This window comes from Nilaparvata lugens, chromosome 4, assembly GCF_014356525.2.
Source record: "Nilaparvata lugens isolate BPH chromosome 4, ASM1435652v1, whole genome shotgun sequence".
NCBI lineage: Eukaryota > Metazoa > Arthropoda > Insecta > Hemiptera > Delphacidae > Nilaparvata > Nilaparvata lugens.
In genome coordinates, this window is record NC_052507.1 from 44500968 (window position 1) to 44522733 (window position 21766).

Consider the following 21766-nt stretch of genomic DNA (forward strand, 5'->3'; position numbering starts at 1 on the left):
TCTTCGTATTTTTTTACTGAATTGATTATTATTGGTTTCGAAATTCCTAGTGCAATACTGTAATGGTCAGTCACATCCGTCATTACAACAGCTGTTTTCAGGCAATTATAGAATGTCTTGTCTGATAAAAACTAGTATATTTATCAATACCGCTCATAAATCCATTTTCAAACATCATGTCTAGATATCTTTCAGTTTTGTTATCTGTCTGCAATAGCCTATGTTAGCGTTAATGTCACCCACAAGAACACAAGTTTCATTCCTATTGATATTCATGTAATAGTTGCGAAGTGCATTAGTGAAGTCATCCAGGTCACTGTCGTGAGTACGATAAACTGTAAGGTTTATATTTTTTCAATCACTATCAAACGAAAATCCCAGATAGCCTAAATGCTGAAAATCACCCCTAAGACTTCTGCTACTGCAGACATTGACAACAGGGTTAACAGCTAGATGGACATTCGATGAGAACTACTATCCAAAAATTAGTTGCCAGCCCGGGAATCGAACCCGGTACCTCCCAATTGCTAGTCAGGAATGCTTACCCTTACACCAAACTGACAATCTCTGGATAGCAGCGCTCATTCTACACGAAGCCATAGCGGCCAACCCGTTACAGATGGAATTAAATAGAGAATGCATTTATTCAAAATGCCAATCAATATACAATCACTATCAAACGAAAATCCCTGATAAATACTGAGCGCTGCTATCCAGAGATTGTCGGTTTGGTGTAAGGGTAAGCATTCCTGACTAGCAATTGGGAGGTACCGGGTTCGATTCCCGGGCTGGCAACTAATTTTTGGATAGTAGTTCTCATCGAATTTCCATCTAGCTGTTAACCCTGTTGTCAATGTCTGCAGTAGCAGAAGTCTTCGGGGTGATTTTCAGCATTTATCTTAGATTTTCGTTTGATAGTGATTGTATATTGATTGGCATTTGAATAAATGTTATATTTTTTCCATGATACGTTAATTCTATACTCAAACCATACACGTCGGCCAGCTCCATCTGTCTACATTCACTCACACTCCCTCCCTCCCTTACATACACCAACACTCCGTTATTCTTGTTTCTCCATCTGTTCGTTTTAAAAGCCCTATAACCCTCCAATTGAATACCCGCAGTATCGTCTCCCAACCAAGTTTCCCCCAGCATGATTACATCCCATATCACATTACTTCCATGCGAATAAGTTATGTAATTATCGAAATTTTTATTGAAGCTTCTGATATTCAAATATATGAACTTTAGGTCATTTTCACCATTGGAGAAAAAGTTGTTCACCTCAAAAGCCTCAACACTTACATTCAATACGTCTGTAATCATCCAGATGAGCATCCCTAAATGACATCAAATCTACTATAAGTAAATAAGGTTTTCATTTGCAAGAAGCAATGGGAAGAAATTTGTAATTAAAAAAAAATAAAGAAAAAACTTTGCTCGTAAAACGCGGCCGCCCGTACCCCCCAACCCGCCCATGAAGCCCCATCCAAATACAAGTCCCATCTAAGTTGAAATATACATATATATATATATAACCCGGATAAACAAAAAATAAATAAATACACTTTCCATGAAGCTGCCACAGGAAGCACCTAGAGCCCCTCCCTAGACCCACTCTCACATTGATAGAAAAAATAAAGAAATAACACAGAAAACGACCTAGATAAATAGATGTTTACAAAATGATGAAAGTTCAATAATGGGTGATAGTGACAGACTAAGGGCGCCGAGTAGAAGACTCAGTTATTGCAGTTATCAATTCAACTTGTTATCTACACATCAATTAGATAAGTCGCAGCAGATCAGATGGGAACAGCCTGACTCCGATAGTACGAATGTAACAATGAGTACGACAGCTTAAAACGACCTTGTAGAGGAATAAAATATGATAAATTATATTCCTACTGTACTCATAGTGATTATGCTTATTATTATATGTTTAAAAACAATTTTTTAGTATTATGAGACACATTATAATAAAAATGACAGGACAAAACAACAGGATCCACTCTCCCCATCTGGTCTCTTACGACATAGGACAAACAATATTGTTACATTTCACAGATCACATGAAGAGCAATCCAAACGGAATAGATATCAGAATCCATTTTTAGGAATAAGTAATCCATAAATAGTGAACCAATCCATTATTTTCAGTTTATCAGTTTTTAGTTTTAAACATTCAATAATTTAAATTTATATAAGTAGCCTAATATTCAATAACTATGTGGCATGTCTTATAAGCATATAGGTAATCAATGTTCATGTAACTGTCTGTGCTTGAGTCAACCTAAGAGAATTTCATCGATATTATTATGCCAGGATAAAAATACTGTAAGCTAGCAAGATAATCTGTTTATCAATCGAACTTTCAAGCAAACTTCACTCATACAAAGATAAATACCAAGGTCGCTGCCCGTGTATTTCGAACAACAACCATGCAATACTGATTATATGATTGCAGAATAGTAAATTGCATGATAAGTAATGTAATGATAAACGTGGATATATTTAATATGGTTAAAAACTAAGCAGTCCATTTCAATGGGCCTTATAATGATAATGTTTATTATTTTCGAACACAGACCATGGCAACGATTGGGAACACTAATCATTAACTTACTCATCGCTTATCGGCTGAACAAAATATACCAAAATATAGACTAGAGATATACATTTTAAATCACATCATAATTGCCTATGACTGTATCCAGATTGATTACGAAAACTTGATTCATACATCATTTTAACTCCATGTCTGCTAGACTATCCTAAGTGTTAATTAGTGATATGTTTGTGGATTGTTCAATATGGTAAGCGTTATATAATTATCATTTTTAGAATACACATTTATTTCTGCCAGACAAATTAATTTTTAGTGTCGATAAATCTCTTGTCTGAAAACATAAGGTGATATAAGGAAACTAGAATCAACTACTGAAATTTATAAAAAAGTGAACATGATTTTAAGATATAAATAAATATAGAGCAGCTTAGTATCCCATATTATATCCCGATTTATTGTATATAAAAAAAATGCTTCACAATCTGTTTCACTGTATCAAAAAATACATTTCGGATTCAATAATATTAATAATACTTCTGTGAATGATAACAATAATGTTAATAATACTCTGTGGATGGTCCATTGAACTAAATTAGAACAAAATTAATTGAACAAACGAAGAGAAAAAAAATATTTGTACACTTTTGATTTGGAAATAAGTTTGCTTAAAAAAGAAAAACATCTAAAACCTTATGGCTTGAATTAAAGAGAACAAATAAATAATTAGTTCATAACACTTCCTCTGTGAGTGGTCCATTTAACTATATTAGAACATAATTAATAAAACGAATAAAAAAGCAGTAATAAAAATATCCCTTACATATTTCATAATCCTCATACATTTTTTTTTAATTTTATAATTTGTATAAGTTATTTGGAAATAAGTTTGCTTAAAACAACAACAAAAAACCTTGTGGCTAGAATTTAAAGAGAATAAATAAATAGTCAAATTTTCATATTTTCCAAAAGTTGAACCAAAAACCTAATTTCGTATGTATAGGGAGGGACAGAGTAGATATATTAGCCACTTTTGTTTTGATTCGATTCCACTATTTCTAGAAGATGATTTTCATTCTGCACACGCATCCTTCTGTCTCCCTCCTTCACTTTTATTTGTATGCTGGTTCCTGTGAGCCAGGCTGCTGCGATCTCGCCTTTTTTCACAGCCGCCTTGGCATGGTAGAGCGTGGCTCTATTTTCTGGTGTTAAATTAGAGTTTAGGGACCTGGAGGTCCCTAGGAAATGTCTGATGAATATCCGATGCGTTCAATTTGGCCGCCTTACCTGCGGCTATCCACAATTCTCTTTTTCGTCTTGAGATGAATTTGGCCACAATTGAAGAGAGACCAGTCCTCCTAGATTTTGGAAGTCTGTGGGCAATTGAAATATCGTCTTTATTGTACTCGACTCGAAGACACCTCGCCTGTACGGAAAGCAGCTCGTAGACGTCCTCGCCCTTCGTTTCAGGAATGCCTACTATTTCAAAGTTACTTTTTCGGCTATATTGTTGCAGGTCACTCACTTGCAGTTCTAGTTTTTTCACGGCACATTTCAAGTTTTCGTTTTCACTTTTGAGATTCACACATTCCGCTTTTAGTTCGTCATAGCCCCGCGACGCCTCCTCAAACGACTTTGAAAGAGTATCGAATTTGAGACCCAGATCTGAAGCAACTGTAGCTATGTCATTTTAATTCCGATCTTAGTTCACGAATTGCATTCAGTATCGAAGTGTCGCTATTTAGGGTTACATTATCGGGATCTGGCGAACCGACGATTTTGTTTTTATTTTGAACACATGCATCGCATCTCCAGGAGTTTTTGTTAGCAGCACTCATTTTCTTAAACTTATCCGGATCACCTATTCGCGTACAGATTGCATGAAAATTACATGAAATAATTAAAATCACAGATTTTAATTATGATTTGTGATTGTGAATAAAATAAATAAAATAAATAAATAAATAAAATTATTCGCGCAAACAGAACATTGTATCATGTCTTTTTCATCTGGGTTAGAATATGCTTTGCACTTTGGCATAGTGGAGTAGAATAAATTAAAGTCACCACAGAAAACAGCCTATCGAAAATTAATATAAATCACTTTACGATCGCACGTATACTATTAACTACTCGATGCAGCTTTATATAAGTCGCTGATAATGCTCCAAGCCGCTATAGTCGGTATACGAGTTATTCCAGTTTTTCTTTGTGTTTCCCAACATTATAAAATGAAAAATCTCTCCATTTGGGAAGAAAAGAACTCAATATGACCAGAGGAAACTATATTTTCATTTTAGCTGATTGAAATAGAACATGATTTTTTCAACCTCTAGGGCTTCATAGTTTGAAAATTTCAAAACAAAACGAATGAAAGTAATTGAAGTGAAAAATTACTTTAATTCTCAAAACAATATTTCAGAGTACCTATTCAATTTGTAATGGGCTACTATTGGAATTTTCAATTTTATTGGAGTTCGATATGAATATGAACTGAACTTGAACGCATGAACTCACTGACATTCTATTTTCCAATTCCTCTTCCTACATCCATTACCAGTGAACTGAATAGATGAAGTCGAAAAGTATGTTAAACTATACTGTCCTTGAGTGTATAAAAATATTTATTCAGTGAGTAGAATGGATTTCCCTTCAACCAGATCTTGTTTCTAAAAGCAATAGTGTAGTAAGTAAAAGCAATACCCTGCAGGTTCTCTATATTAACAGGCAGTGCATTGTACAGGCGCGGTGTTAGAATATAACAAAAAACCTTGTTGAGGTTGTATTCACACATGTTTTGCTGAGATATTAATTTATATAATTTATATTCTGTGTAATAAAATCTAACCTCAAGTATTGTATTTTTCAGTGGAAAAAGGCGAAAAAATCTGTCAAGGAACAACCAAGGTCGCTTCTTGTTCTTATTCCTCCAACCAGTATCGTCTACTACAGCGTTGACAACGGAAAAGTACTCTACACCTCGTCCAAAGAACACCTCAAATCAAAAGCGCTAGCTGTAAATGCTAAACCTGGTACGGATTTGTATTATGCCACAGCCAATGGTGATATTGTAAGATGGGACATTTCGAAAAAGCGACCAATAAGGTGAGAAGTCATTGCATACAAGAAACTTCATTACTAGTTTGATTGTTATTTTTGCATATTGCGGATTAATAGCAAGTTTATCTTTCTGGAAAGAGCGCCAAGGCTTGTTTGAATGGGTCGTGTGAATAAGAAATATGTTAAACTTATAAGCTAGGCCTAGGCCCACATTGAAGTTTTGAAATATAGTAATTTGTAAATCAACTGCAACACAAATAACAATTTATAAGATCGTGTTGCAATTTTGAAAAAAACTGCTTCTAACAGGCTGTTGAAATTACACAATTTATTGAGAGTATGCTTTCTGGTAATAATTTTATATGCATATGTTTTTTCTGTAGCAAATGGAAGAGTGGTCAAGGCATTTCATACTTGGTCATATCGAAGGACAACAAAATACTCGCCACCAACAAACATACTGAAATAATATGTTGGAATGTGGAAACAAAAGAGATGATGCATTCGTTCAAAAGCCACAAATCCAACATTGTTATGATGGACATGGTCTTCTTACCTTCTGGAGGTCAATATCTGTTTAGTGCAGCTAGAGACGAACGTTATATCAATGTGTGGTGAGTTTAATTACAGAAATTCAAAAATCACAAATATTTTTTATTGATAATGTTGATATTCAGTCTCGTAACAATTCTCTGTTAACTTGAATTGTGCAGTCACGTTAGGTTATGCAATTTACAGATGTGTAATAGAAGACCGACTATATCTTATTCTGAATAGATATACAGGGTGACTCATAATTATGGTAAAATAATTTAATACGTGATAGTAGAGGTAAAAATAAGAAAAAAAGTTCTTATAAACATATATCCATAAACGCTTCATTAGCGAGCTATACAGGGTGAAAGATTTCGCCCGGAATTCAGTTCCTCTCATGAAATACACCGATGCTGAATTGTTGGGGACTAGTTTTTGAAAAACTTATGCTGGATTCATATGGAAAAATATCTGAAAAATCGAATAAAACTAGTCTGGAATCTGTAGTGTGAGTAGTTTTTGAGAAAAAAAGTTGAAATATGCAAAAAATCTAAGTAGAAAAACACAGACTTCTACGTTTGATGCCCAATAACTTTCTTTAATGACCAGTAAACAAAACATTTTTCGCAATAAAAATTGTAGAGAATTTAATTCTGAAAAAAATGATGTAAGCTGTGTAAACTAAATTTAAATAAAAGTTGGATAAAATGTATTCTTATGTAGTACATTACACCACAAAATTTGCTGTTTCATGAGGAGAGAACTAAGAACTCATAGGTTGTAGCTGATTGCAAATAGAACATTGGTTTTAAGAACAGCTGTTCCAAAATAGCTGCTTTATTTTGTTTTAAATAAAAAAAATATTTAAAAGAAATTATCAGCTGAAAATTATTTTCAGAAATATTTTAGCTCACTGTTGAATAAAAAAAAACAAACTGTAAGTTAGGCCTACTGTAGCCGCGCTGTGTTTTTTGTTTAATATATTAACCAGTTATTTGTAACCATTCCACTTTGCTTTTGTATTAAGTGTTAACTTTTTAAAAAATAGCAGGTAATCTTAGATATTATTCAAACTCCAAATTAGCTGACATGCATTTAATGTATGGAATGGGACACTACTGTAATAGTACTGAAGCAAGACGTTTGTATCAAGAGAACTTTCCTAACCGAGTATGTCCAAGTTCAAGGTTTTCTGCCACTATTCATCAACGTCTGTCTGAAACAGATTCTTTGATATCTAAAGAGCACATTTATGCAGGCAGACCCCGATCTACTATGACTGTTGAGTTAGAAGAACAAGTTCTTAATTAAATTTATGAACATCCAGAGAAGAGCACAAGAGAATTGTCAGTGCAGTTTAATGTCAATCAATCTATAATTTGGAGGATACTAAAATAGCAACAATCACATCCATACCACCTCCAGAAAGTTCATACGCTATTGCCACGAGACTGTATTCCCTGTGCTGGAATTTGCCGATGGTTTTAAGTAAAACTTGTTTACCCAAACTTTTTAACAACCGTTTACCGACGAGTCACACTCTACAAGAACAGCTATCGTTAACGTCCACAACCAACATATTTGGGCAGCTGAGAATCCTCATGCCATTAATCCTAATCTTCCACAACATCAGTTTTCAGTAAACATTTGGGCAGGAATCATAGGAGATCATCTACTTCTGTTCGAGCTTCCTTCCAGGCCTTATGGCATAATCTAATAGTATTTCAGTATAAGTTTAATGCCATTTAGATATGCTACTTTCATATAAAAAAAGCTTTCAATAGAAAACCGAATATTTTATTTGCAATCAGCTACAACTTATGAGTTATTAGTTCTCTCCTCATAAAAAAGCAAATTTTTGTGGTGTAATGTACTACATAAGAATACATTTTATTCAACTTTTTTTTGAATTTAGTTTACACAGCTTACATAATTCTTTTCAGAATTAAATTCTCTACAATTTTTATTGCGAAAAATGATTTGTTTACTGGTCATTAAAGAAAGTTATTGGGCATCAAACGGTGAAGTACACCGATGCTGAATTGTTTGGGGACTAGTTTTTGAAAAACTTATGCTGGATTCATATGGAAAAATATCTGAAAAATTGAATAAAACTAGTCTGGAATCTGTAGTGTGAGTAGTTTTTGAGAAAAAAGTTGAAATATGCAAAACATTCAAGTAGAAAAACACAGACTTCTACGTTTGATGCCCAATAACTTTCTTTAATGACCAGTAAAAAAATAATTTTTCGCAATAAAAATTGTAGAGAATTTAATTCTGAAAAAAAATGATGTAAGCTGTGTAAACTAAATTTGAATAAAAGTTGGATAAAATGTATTCTTATGTAGTACATTACACCACAAAATTTGCTGTTTCATGAGGAGAGAACTAAGAACTCATAGGTTGTAGCTGATTGCAAATAGAACATTGATTTTAAGAACAGCTGTTCCAAAACAGCTGTTTTATTTTGTTTTAAATAAAAAAAATATTTAAAAGAAATTATCAGCTGAAAATTATTTTCAGAAATATTTTAGCTCACTGTTGAACAAAAAAAAACAAACTGTAAGTTAGGCCTACTGTAGCCGCGCTGTGTTTTTTGTTTAACCTATTAACCAGTTATTTGTAACCATTTCACTTTGCTTCTGTGTTAAGTGTTAACTTTTAAAAAAATGGCAGGTAATTTTAGACATTATTCATACTCCGAATTAGCTGACATGCATTTAATGTATGGAATGGGACACTACTGTAATAGTACTGAAGCAAGACGTTTGTATCAAGAGAACTTTCCTAACCGAGTATGTCCAAGTTTTAGGTTTTTTGCCACTATTCATCAACGTCTGTCTGAGACAGACTCTTTGATATCCAAAGAGCACATTTATGCAGGCAGACCCCGATCTACTAAGACTGTTGAGTTAGAAGAACAAGTTCTTAATGAAATTTATGAACATCCCGAGAAGAACACAAGATAATTGTCAGTGCAGTTTAATGTCAATCAATCCATTATTTGAAGGATACTAAAATAGCAACAATTACATCCATACCACCTCCAGAAAGTTCATACTCTATTGCCACGAGACTGTATTCCCCGTGCTGGTATTTGCCGATGGTTTTTAGTGAAACTTGTTTACCCAAACTTTTTAACAACCGTTTTATTTACCGACGAGTCACACTTTACAAGAACAGCTATCGTTAACGTCCACAACTTACATATTTGGGCAGCTGAGAATCCTCATGCCATCAATCCCAATCTTCCACAACATCAGTTTTCAGTAAACATTTTGGCAGGAATCATAGGAGATCATCTACTTCTGTTCGAGCTTCCTCCCAGGCTTAATGGCATAATCTACTAGTCTTTTGGTATAAGTTCTATGTCATTTAGATATGCTACTTTCATATTAAAAAAACTTTTCATAAAAAACCGAATATTTTATTTGCAATCAGCTACAACTTATGAGTTATTAGTTCTCTCCTCATAAAACAGCAATTTTTTGTGGTGTAATGTACTACATAAGAATACATTTTATCCAACTCTTATTCAAATTTAGTTTACTCAGCTCACATCATTCTTTTCAAAATTAAATTCTCTACAATTTTTATTGCGAAAAATTATTTGTTTACTGGTCATTAAAGAAAGTTATTGGGCATCAAACGTAGAAGTCTGTGTTTTTCTACTTGAATTTTTTGCATATTTCAACTTTTTTCTCAAAAACTACTCACACTACAGCTTCCAGACTAGTTTTATTCGATTTTTCAGATATTTTTCCATATGAATCCAGCATAAGTTTTTCAAAAACTAGTCCCCAAACAATTCAGCATCGGTGTATTTCATGAGAGGAACTGAATTCCGGGCGAAATCTTTCACCCTGTATAGCTCGCTAATTAATCGTTTATGGATGGATATATGTTTATAGGAACTTTTTTTCTTATTTTACCTCTACTATCACGTATTAAATTATTTTACCATAATTATGAATCACTCTGAGGATAGAGAAATAAATGTGTTTGTAGAGGAAAATGAATTAGACCAAGAAGAGAAAGTAGCATTCTTGGGAATTTTATTGGACAGGAAATTAACATGGCATCCTTACATTGAGAGGATATGTAATAAGATATCATCTGGGGTATTTGTCCTGCTGCAGCTTGCTAGGCTGAATGATAAAAAACTACTGTTAACTGCTTACCATGGACTTATACTATCTCATATTAGGTATGCTATTTTAGTATGGGGTAATTCATCTCAACAAAATATGGACAGGGTGTTCAAGATTCAAAAGAAGGCACTCAGATGTATAGAGAAAGTGAATAGGTTAGACTCTTGTAGGCCTTTATTTAAAAAGCTTGGTCTATTAACTGTGCCATCTTTGTATGTATATGAAGTTGTAATGCATGTGAAAACGAGTGGTGTGATCCAGAATTCAGATGTTCATGAGTATAATACGCGAAACAGAGCAGATTATCATATAATGGGTCACAATAGTAGGTTATTTGAACAAAAACCAGATTATATTGGTAGGAAATTTTATAACAAGCTACCTCAAATCTTGAAAAGTAATGATGATTTGAAGATTTTCAAAAAACAAATTAAAAAATATTTAGTTGATAGAGCTTTTTATAGTGTACAAGAATTCCTTTCAAACCTAAACTAGGTTGAACTACTTAGTGTTAGAATTATTATGTAATAACATGACTTGTCTTATACTCCATGACTGGAGTCTTTAGGACGTAATCTTAAAAAAAAAATCTTTTTTCTCTTCACAAAAAGTAGGATTCTCTTCGTCATTCGATCCCGCGGCAGTCTCATCAAATGACCAAAGAATTTTCATCTCCTCCTTTTGATATCGGCAGATACTTTCGAGTATTTAATCATTATTACAATTAATTTCATTGCATTCACTGACCCTGAGAACAATAATAATTGCTCTTATTGTTGTAATTTTATTGATACATTATTGATGAATAAAAAAATTGATATGGCTTATACAGGGTGATTCATAATTATGGTAAAATATTTTAATACGTGATAGTAGAGTTAAAAATGAGAAAAAAGTTCATATAAACATATTTACATATATCAATAAACGCGTAATTAGCGAGCTATACAGGATGAAAGATTTCGCCCGGAATTCAGTTCCACTGGTGAAATACACCGATGCTGAATTGTTTGGGGACTAGTTTTTCAAAAACTTATGCTGGATTCATATGGAAAAATATCTGAAAAATCGAATAAAACTAGTCTGGAAGCTGTAGTGTGAGTAGTTTTTGAGAAAAAAAGTTGAAATATGCGAAAAATCTAAGTAGAAAAACACAGACTTCTACGTTTGATGCCCAATAACTTTCTTTAATGACCAGTAAACAAATAATTTTTCGCAATAAAAATTGTAGAGAATTTAATTTTGAAAAGAATGATGTGAGCTGAGTAAACTAAATTTGAATAAGAGTTGGATAAAATGTAAAGTGTCCCATTCCATACATTAAATGCATGTCAGCTAATTTGGAGTTTGAATAATATCTAAGATTACCTGCCATTTTTTAAAAAGTTAACACTTAATACAAAAGCAAAGTGGAATGGTTACAAATAACTGGTTAATATATTAAACAAAAAACACAGCGCGGCTACAGTAGGCCTAACTTACAGTTTGTTTTTTTTTTTTGTTCAACAGTGAGCTAAAATATTTCTGAAAATAATTTTCAGCTGATAATTTCTTTTAAATATTTTTTTTATTTAAAACAAAATAAAGCAGCTATTTTGGAACAGCTGTTCTTAAAACCAATGTTCTATTTGCAATCAGCTACAACCTATGAGTTCTTAGTTCTCTCCTCATGAAACAGCAAATTTTGTGGTGTAATGTACTACATAAGAATACATTTTATCCAACTTTTATTTAAATTTAGTTTACACAGCTTACATCATTTTTTTCAGAATTAAATTCTCTACAATTTTTATTGCGAAAAATGTTTTGTTTACTGGTCATTAAAGAAAGTTATTGGGCATCAAACGTAGAAGTCTGTGTTTTTCTACTTGAATGTTTTGCATATTTCAACTTTTTTCTCAAAAACTACTCACACTACAGATTCCAGACTAGTTTTATTCAATTTTTCAGATATTTTTCCATATGAATCCAGCATAAGTTTTTCAAAAACTAGTCCCCAAACAATTCAGCATCGGTGTACTTCACCAGAGGAACTGAATTCCGCGCGAAATCTTTCACCCTGTATAGCTCGCTAATTAATCGTTTATGGATGGATATATGTTTATAGGAACTTTTTTTCTTATTTTACCTCTACTATCACGTATTAAATTATTTTACCATAATTATGAATCACTCTGTATAATTGGACGACCAGCATAAAATTAAATATGTTCGCTTCATTTTCTATATTGTTTAAAATAAGTCCAAAACAAATAAGTTACCAGCCTTTTCACAAATATGAATCGGTTTTACCGATTGAATATAGTGATCGATTCAAGGTCTTTCTACACTTTCCGAAATAAATTAATGTTTTCAAAATACACATTGATGTGAAGCTTGTCTCTTTCTGAATTGAATCGCATATTTATATTTTATCAATACAGCGGTTTTTATGTGAGGAATTGATATTTGACGCGGTGTTTTGTATGTAATTCTTATTGAAAGCCGGCGTTTGTCGTCCGAGAGGTCGGAGTTTGACGTAGGCTCATGCCATCTCATGCGCGTATGTAAACGCGATCGAGGCAACCTGCTATACCCTATCCTTGGGGTTTGCCTACATCACTATCCCCCCCTTGGGGATGTTGGTCTCCAACATCCAGATTTCCCTGATAAGGTGCTAGACGATTAATGTGTGCAACCTTTGGTTTGGTTCTCCCTTCAGTTTTCTTAATCCTGTACACTACATCATTTATTCTCTTCACAATGTAGTATGGGCCTTCCCATGCTCTTTATAATTTTGAGCAAACTCCTCTAATTCGCTTTGGGTTATATAGCCAAACGAGTTTCCCTTCTTCAAGTTTTGTTTCTGATGCTGCCAAATCATACTTTATTTTTAGATTAGTACTGTACAAATTTAGATGTTTTCTGGCGATTTCATGAATTGTTGAAAGATGATTTTCCAAATCAGCAATGTATCCCATCCGATTCTTTTGTTGATCTGGTGGTCTACCAAACATTAAATCTCCAGGGAGTCGAATCTCCCTCCCATAAAGCATTTCTACTAGATTCCAACCAGTGCTCGGTGTACGGCTGAGCGGTAAGCCAGTAAAAATAAAGGAAGTTTCATATCCCAATTTTTCTGATCTGATGAAACTGATTTTCGTAGAAACTCTCCTAATGTCTTATTAAGACGCTCTACCATCCCATTGGATTGTGGATGAAGTGGGGTTGTATGTGTTTTTTTTATCCCTAACAATTTGCAAACGTCTTGAAAAACATTTGATTCAAAATTTCTGCCTTGATCACTATGTAATTCTAATGGCACTCCAAATCGACTTATCCAATTATCTATTATCATTCTGGCAACGGTTTGGGCCTCTTGATTTGCAATGGGGTATAATTCTGGCCACTTTGTGAAGTAATCAATAATCACCAACATATATTTATTAATAACTTTAGTAGTCACTGGAAACGGACCGGCTATATCCACAGCAATTCTTTCAAAAGGGGATCCCACATCATATCTTTGCATCTTTCCTTTGAACCTTTTCCCTGGTCCTTTACTTGCAGCACAGGTATCACAGCGCCGATACCACAACTCTATATCTGCTCTAGAATTGACCCAATAGAAGCGCTGCCGTATCTTCTCTAGCATCTTATTAGTTCCAAAATGACCACCAGAAGCTCCACCATGAATCTCTTCTAAGACCTCTGGTACCCTTCTATCGGGTATGACTTTTTGTAGAACCATAGAAAGACCATCTGCCGATTCCCATTTCCGAAACAGTACTTCATTAACAACCTGCAAAGAATCCCACTGGGCCCAATAGCTCTTGTAGATAGCACTTCTATGTGAAATTTCAGCCCAAGCTGGTCGCTTACCCTCTTCTTTCAAAGTAACCAAGTCTCCAATGTTGCTGTCGTTGATCTGGTCTTTCCTGAGCATTGCATCACTCCAATAATCGTCAGACTCTATTCTAATTGCATTCACTATCAGAGATTGTTTACTTTAAATTTTCTCACAATATTTACAGTCCTGAAGACATGCTCTCCTTGACAGCGCATCAGCATTACCATGTACTTTGCATCTTCGATGTTTTATAATAGAGTTATATTCATGTAATCGTTGCATCCACCTTGCTGTCTGCCCTTCCAAATTCTTGAAGTTGAACAAAGTTGAACCTACATCAATATTAGGCTATGTATTTTCAAGAATAGAAATCTCTACATAAAAAATGCAACGTTATGCATGCTAAATGCAAAAAAAAACACACTTTGAAATCAACAATTTAAAATCTAATTGTAAAAACATTACAAAACTATTCAGTAGAACTTCAATAAAACGTATGTAGGGGATTTAGCCGATTTCTCAAATAGCTACCAAGGTCTATAGAAACTAGAGTAACACAAAATGGCGATTTTGCAAAGCATCACGGGATCGTGTCATGACCTGGTTTTATAAACCTTGGAAGCTACAAGTGTTAAATTTGTTTTCATCTATTCAGTAAATTACGTCAATTTACATTGTTTGCCAAATTTTTACTTATTTATTTACAATGCAAATGACACTAATGTAATAACATTGGTAGATAAAATAATAAGGTAGTCCTTGTGCTATTTTTCTCCCAAATTTATAGGTGACAAAGTTTTTGTATATCATGTGATGTTACTTAATCACATGATAACTGTTTGATAATATAATAAGTTGTTTACTGAGTTTAGTTTGTTATCTACGTAAATAAAGATGGTTGCTCCAAATGGCTAAGAATTTATTAAGATATTTAAACATGGCACAGTCAAGGAATTGAACAGAAAAGGAGAATGATAACGACAGGATTGAGTAAGTAATAAAATTGGGTAATTATCATATTTTTTTTTTTTTTCTTAAAAGACGATCATGGATTTCAACAAGCCAGAACCGTTAGTATGCAACGGGGAAAATGTCTCACAAAATTTCAAACTATTCAGGAAAAATATCGTAAATTATTTTATAGCGACTGAGACAAATAAAAAATTCAACCAAATTCAAGTTGCAAGATTGAAGAACTTGTTAGCCAATGAAGCTTTGATTTTGTATGAATCGTTACAAGATGTGAATGAGCCAGAAACGGTAAAATCAATATTAAAAATATTAGAGAGCTATTGTTTACCAAAAAAGAATGAGATCATGAATGTATACAATTTCATAGCTTGCAAACAAGAGGAAGGTCAATCATTTAATTCATTCTATGCAACTTTGAAGGGGCTAGTGACAAGATGCGAATTTGGAGAGCAAGAGAATAAGTTATTGAAAGCTATGATTGCATTGGGGTTAAGGTTGAAAGAAATGCAACAACGTGTGTTGCGAGACAACGCTCGGTTAGAGAAAATAATTTATATTGTCGGAGTATTGAAGTAGGTGAAAAACATGAGAAGTCAATAAATGTATAAAAGTCTCGAGATGAAGTGCACCCAGTTTCCAAGTATGATAAAAGGAAAATAAACTCATATCAGAAGATTGTATGCGGCTATTGCGGAATGCAGCATGTAGAAGGTAGGAGCTGCCTAGCGTCTGGTAAAAGCTGTAATAAATGTGGTAAGATGAATCATTTTAGAAAAATGATGGCAAGGGAATGAGGCAGTAATTAGATAATATTTTTTTGTGTTGATTACTTATGTTGATTGCCATAGATGCAAAATAATGATTAATTGTGTTGATTGCCATAAATGCAAATGATTACTTATGAATATTGATGGCCATTGAAGCAAAATATTATTGATGTTTGAATGATTTTTTTTTGTTTAATTATTAGAAGTAAAGTTTTGTCATGAAATGTAGTTTGTGTTTAGAACATTCAAAAGTAGAAATAAACTATAGTATCCAACAAACGATGGTTAATAATATTAAATATTTTGCTTTTTATAAATCATTTGAACAAAATTAAAATGAAAATTTTATAAATCTGTCTACATAAATAACTTTGAGATCCTAAATGAAACATAAATCAAATTTGAAATGTTATACTGAATGATAAATCATAAATGTGAAATACTATATATTTGAAATGTTATATTGAATGATAATGAAATGCAGATATATGGTATTATGAAATGATTTTTAGTGGAAGACCAATTGTCTGAATATGTTGAAGTATGTATTGAAATTATTTTTTGTTGTGATGATCTGATGTTTTTTGCAATTTTGATGATACAGGATGTTATAACATTAATGTAACATGTATTTCATTATGCTCTAAATTTTTAAGAATAGATTAAATTTTGTTATTTGAACAGTGAATAAATAGAAATGAAATTATTACTTTATTAAAATTTTTGTAATTTATGTCTCTATTGAGTTTGAGGAAACTTCAAAATTTATAAGTTGCTGACTGTATAATAAGATGTTCACAATAAATTTCATTTTTTGCTGATTACATACTTTTAAATAATTTTTAAGTGCATTAGATTGTATTTGTAGCCTAATCAAATTTTTCTTTTTAGTTTATAAGCATATTAGAATAACAGGTACAGCGTGGACGTTAACTTCAAAATAATTATCGCATGAATCTCGAGATCTACAAAACAAGTGAATGCCATGAAGAGTGTTAAGAACATTTGGGTGATTTTCGAACTGGTGTGACTCATTAATGAATGCCGACGCCAATGCTGACGCCAATGCCAACGCCAATGCAATCACCAATGCTCATGCCAATGCCAACGCCAATGCTTACGCTAATGCCGATGCCAATGCCGACGCCAATGCTGACGCCAATGCCTACGCCTATTGCTGACTATGCAACTCAAACTTCTGCACTACTATATTACCTGGAGATAATTGCCATCCATGTCCAAGTTTGCTACTTTAAACTCAAATAACGGTCACAGTATCATGAAAGAAACTGATTCAAAACAAAAAATCCTACCTAAATTAATCCTGTATGCTGAACTCTAAACCTTGAAAGCTGAAAATATCAAAAAACCTAACCCTACCTAAGTTAATCCTCACCTAAGTTAATCCTCACCTAAATTAATCCTGTACGCAGCGTCTCTCTTTTCCAAAAAATTCTACATTGTCATTTCATTCTGAAATGTACACTGTATGTATGATACACAATTTACATGACTTTGAGTGAGCTTGGCATGTACCCGTCTACTACAAGCATGAGGCAATGCTAACAGATGTCACCTGTATCGAGCTTGGTATGCATCAGTCTACTACAAGCGTGAGGCCATTCTAATAGATGTCTCGTGTATGCAGATCAGCCCAACGCTACGTGTATTCAGATCAGTCCAACGCTACGTGTATTCAGATCAGCCCAACACTGGAGTCACACTTAACTGAAATTCATACTGAGTGCCTTAACGGACTGTTTTCAAAACTCGCATCAATAAAAATCAACTGCATCAACAGTGAAAGAAATGGACATTTTTAATTTATTGCAATTTTATATGAAAATTAAATGTAACAATTCATCAATTCATTTAAAAATTCTGTTCAAAATACTAAATTTTTATGCAATAACAATTGAATTTTTCTATCTACTAAACTTATTTAAAATTTCAAGAACTAGGTATTCTTATGTATATTAAATTTTCTGTTGAAATAATTTACTTGAATCATAAAGTTAAAAAAAAATAATTTTGATATTCTACACTTTGAAATATTGTTTGGAAATGTATAAAAAATGCTATTGATGAATTTTTATAATAATTTTTAATTATAGGATGTCATGTATTGTTTTTGTAGAAAAAATTGTTCCTGTTCTAAAATTTAAAAATAACAATTTCCATTTGTTCAATGGAAATTTTCTTTAAATTCTCAAACAGTAAATTTTTTTACGTCTGTGATATTATCTATTTGTGATATTAAATTTTTCTCGATTAAAATCGAATCTTCAATTTGATTTTCAAAATATTAATAAAACTTTATAGCAAATATTGGTGTAATTGATATGTGGACTTGACTTTTCACCAAAAATTGATCAGCTACTCAAATGTTGGACAACTTACTTTGACAAAATTCTATTTCTTAATAAATAATTCTAAACAACGTAAAGGGTAAATAACATTTCAAAACAGTTTTGAAATAAAGTTTTATTGAAAACAATAGATATAATGTTTGTGGACTTGTGTTCTTTGCTAGTTGACAATTATTGATGACGTGTTTATGCTTTGAAGCTCTAGGCACTTATCCCAGGTGTCTCTCTCAGGCGTTTCTATCAAGAGTGTATAAGGCTGGCTAATGTTTGGAGTGTTTGCTGTTGAAATTTTTCTAAATACTTGAAATTTAAGATGTCTTATTTGTGATCTAAATGTTTTTATAAAGTTTATTGATGTTTATCTTTTTTATTAATGGCATTAATTAACCCTGGAGTAATCCATGGTTTTATGGGGTTTTCCTTGTGTGGTATATGCATCTCATTAGAGGAAATATTAATAAATCGATTTAGTGTATCAACAAAGCAAGTTACCATCTGGTTTACTCCAATATTTTCATTCTTGAAGTCGGTGAATAAGTTGTCCTGAGATAGCAATTCTTTAAGTTTATCGTAGTTTATTTTTTTAGAAGTAATTTTGTGATTTTTGTGTTTGTTTATGTTACCTACATATCCTAGATTGAGTGAAACTGAGAAGTGGTCAGTAATATTAGTCTTTAATATATTTCCTGTCCTATATTTGATGTTTTCATCTGTACTTTTGAGGGAAATATTATCTAGGCAGGTTTCAGACTTATCAGTTACTCTAGTGTAGCCAGTTATATAAGGTTTATATCCATTACTATTCATTATATCTAAATATTCATGAGTTATTTTATTATTCACGCATATGTTTATATTTATATCTCCTGCAAAACAAACATCAACATCGTTTGGAATATTGGTTAAATACTTCTCAACACTTTCTAAATAGTTGGACACATTTCCATTTGGAGATCTATAAACACCTATGATTTTTAAAAATTTACCGCTGTGAGTGTCAACTTCAATACAAATAGAATTACCCTCCCTAATATCACAATCCACTACATTATAGCTCAGAGATTCATTTATATATGTGCATAAGCCATTACACTTATCCATACTACCTCTCTTATCCACAAACCTTATATCCTGGTATATTGTACATAAAGGGTGTGTTTTCATTACACCAAGTTTCAGTAAGTAATATTATTCAAATTCAAATTTTTTATTAAAAAAAAAACAAAACAAGTATTACAATCACTTCAATAATCGCCCATATGGACCTCTAAGGTCTGTATTTGGGTCGATGTTACAGTAGGTAGCCAATCATAAAGTAATACAATAATAGAAACGTTACTATAGCAAAAATAAAAAGAAGAGAATACATCGAATCTTACCTAATAAAAAAAACAGCTTGTTATAAATCAATGTAGTTGAATTTATTGATTTATAATAATAATAACTCAGTACCAATGATTATAAGAACCATCCACATATTATATAATTCCATCTTTAAACAAAATTAGTAAATTAAAATTCAATAATTCACACACAGACACACACCTACACACACAAGCGCGCGAGGATGAGGATAACAGAAGAGAAGGAGAACTACAGGAGTCACTACGATAGCTGCTAAAGGACTCACTGAGGTTTAAGAATTTTTTTTTTTAAAGAAACTATAATTATAATCTATGTGCAGGTCCAACTGGACAGCCTCATGCATAACGGAACCCAGCGACAGATGATGCAACTGAGAAAGTTTACCTCAAAGTTTATGATTATGAACTAAGCCTTGATAGAATGTGCGGTTTTTTAGGCTATTATTTTTTATTTATCAATTTTTTTTAGTTTTAATTAAAATGCTCCCCCGTGCATAAAGCCATCCAATTCACACAAGGATACGTCAAACATAAACAGATCGAAGCAGACGCCCGCAATCCCCCTGGCTTAGACCAGATAGCCATTCAGCCAGGGTTCTTTTATATTGTGATACAGAATAACCTAAAGGGTTATTTATTTCTGTAGGGCAATTTCTCAGAATGATATGTATTAGGTATGAGACGTTCCTGTCACACACTGAGCGAAGGTTCCTGGGCAGTCCTGACTGTAGCCGTAGGGCACTTCTTGTAGCATATTTATGATGTTGGTAGAAGTTGTCGTGTTTAGTTTTATTATTTTCAAGAGTGCATAGGAATTCATCGAAATGTTTACTTGAACTACGGATATTCATTGAGTATATTCAAAAAGTGTACCTCACCATCCTCAACATTCGGTATGTAGTTGATATAATCGTCTATCTCATTTGTTTTATTATTTTCTCTATCATACAATGAAAACAGGTCTTCTACTATGTTAGTCATATAAAAAGAAAAGAGTTTTCAAGTAAATAAAAAATCAGTCTCCTTTGTGTCGATCCTATGCGTTGTGGTCCACGGGTACTGAGTGTTGATTTCCATCCTTTCCCTTCAACTCCAAGTAGTCCAGGTCCGCTCGGGTCTTGTATCTTCATTTTTCCTGTTGAAAATTCTTCCGTTTCTGAACCATGTGAACTTGAAGTTGTGCTTTTTAGCAAAATTTTTCATGCTGTACAAGAGCTCTTTAAAATATGGAGAGAGATTTTCATTTATATACACTGGACCATCTTTCAAGTTTCTGTTTATATGAGTAGTTTTAAACTGGGTTTGCACAATGCCCCTTTCTCTTTCATTGTTTGCTTTCTCTCTCAAATCCTTAAGAAAATTTCTGTAGCTCAATAACCATTGGTTTTTTGTGGTTCTGTTAATAAATCTGACAACTATTGGTTGTTCTTTCCCTTTCTTTGCCGGTAGTCTATAGGCGATATCAATTTCCGCATCATTGTACCTAATCTGAAGACTTTTGGCCACATCATGGAGAATCGCATTTAAATTTTCTTCATAGTAACAGGAATTCCATGAATTTCCAAATTGTTTGATCTCGTGTACTGTTGCAATTCTTACAATTGTGCCTCTAAATCAACTAATTTCTCTTTCATGAAAGCATTTTCCTTAGAGATTTTCACATTATCAGCCTTATATTTCTCTATTGATAGATTGTATTCATCTATCTTCGACGAAAAAAAGTCCACCGACTTACGAAGGTCCTTCATTTCCTCCATAAATTGATTAATTTCGGCGGATATCGCAAGCTGAACCTCTCTAATCAATTCATCTCTGAATTTAACCGATAAGCTAGCTGTAACATCGGTTTCAGAATCGGAGACCTTCGCATTTTTGCATCCAGTGCATTTCCACTTCTCTCGACTTGCCTTGGAAAACTTTTCGTATTTTTTTCGGTAAATCCTACACACTCGTAGTAGAAAGATAAGGCGCAGCCATTGCAAGTAATTACATCAATATCTGAATAATTCTTTCCACACTTGCTATTGCATTCCAACATTGCTTATTTGTATGAATAGCTTTAATGCATACAGTTATTATTTGAAATAGTTTTTGGGTTGAGACTAATAAATTCCGTGAGGATTGGTAAGAAAGGATAATGAGTTGCCAAGA

The 21766-nt window shown here is 33.0% G+C and overlaps 1 protein-coding gene across 1 annotated transcript in view; it reads left to right on the forward strand.

Annotated features, from left to right (window-relative positions):
* The window catches only part of LOC111061238 (WD repeat-containing protein 43), a 51197-nt gene that overhangs the window by 7460 nt on the left and 21971 nt on the right, over positions 1 to 21766 (forward strand). Inside the window, exons 2-3 of the mRNA XM_039427525.1 lie at positions 5439 to 5674; positions 6013 to 6243. Of these exons, the coding sequence (XP_039283459.1) occupies positions 5439 to 5674; positions 6013 to 6243 (467 nt within the window). The remainder of the gene's footprint in view (positions 1 to 5438; positions 5675 to 6012; positions 6244 to 21766) is intronic.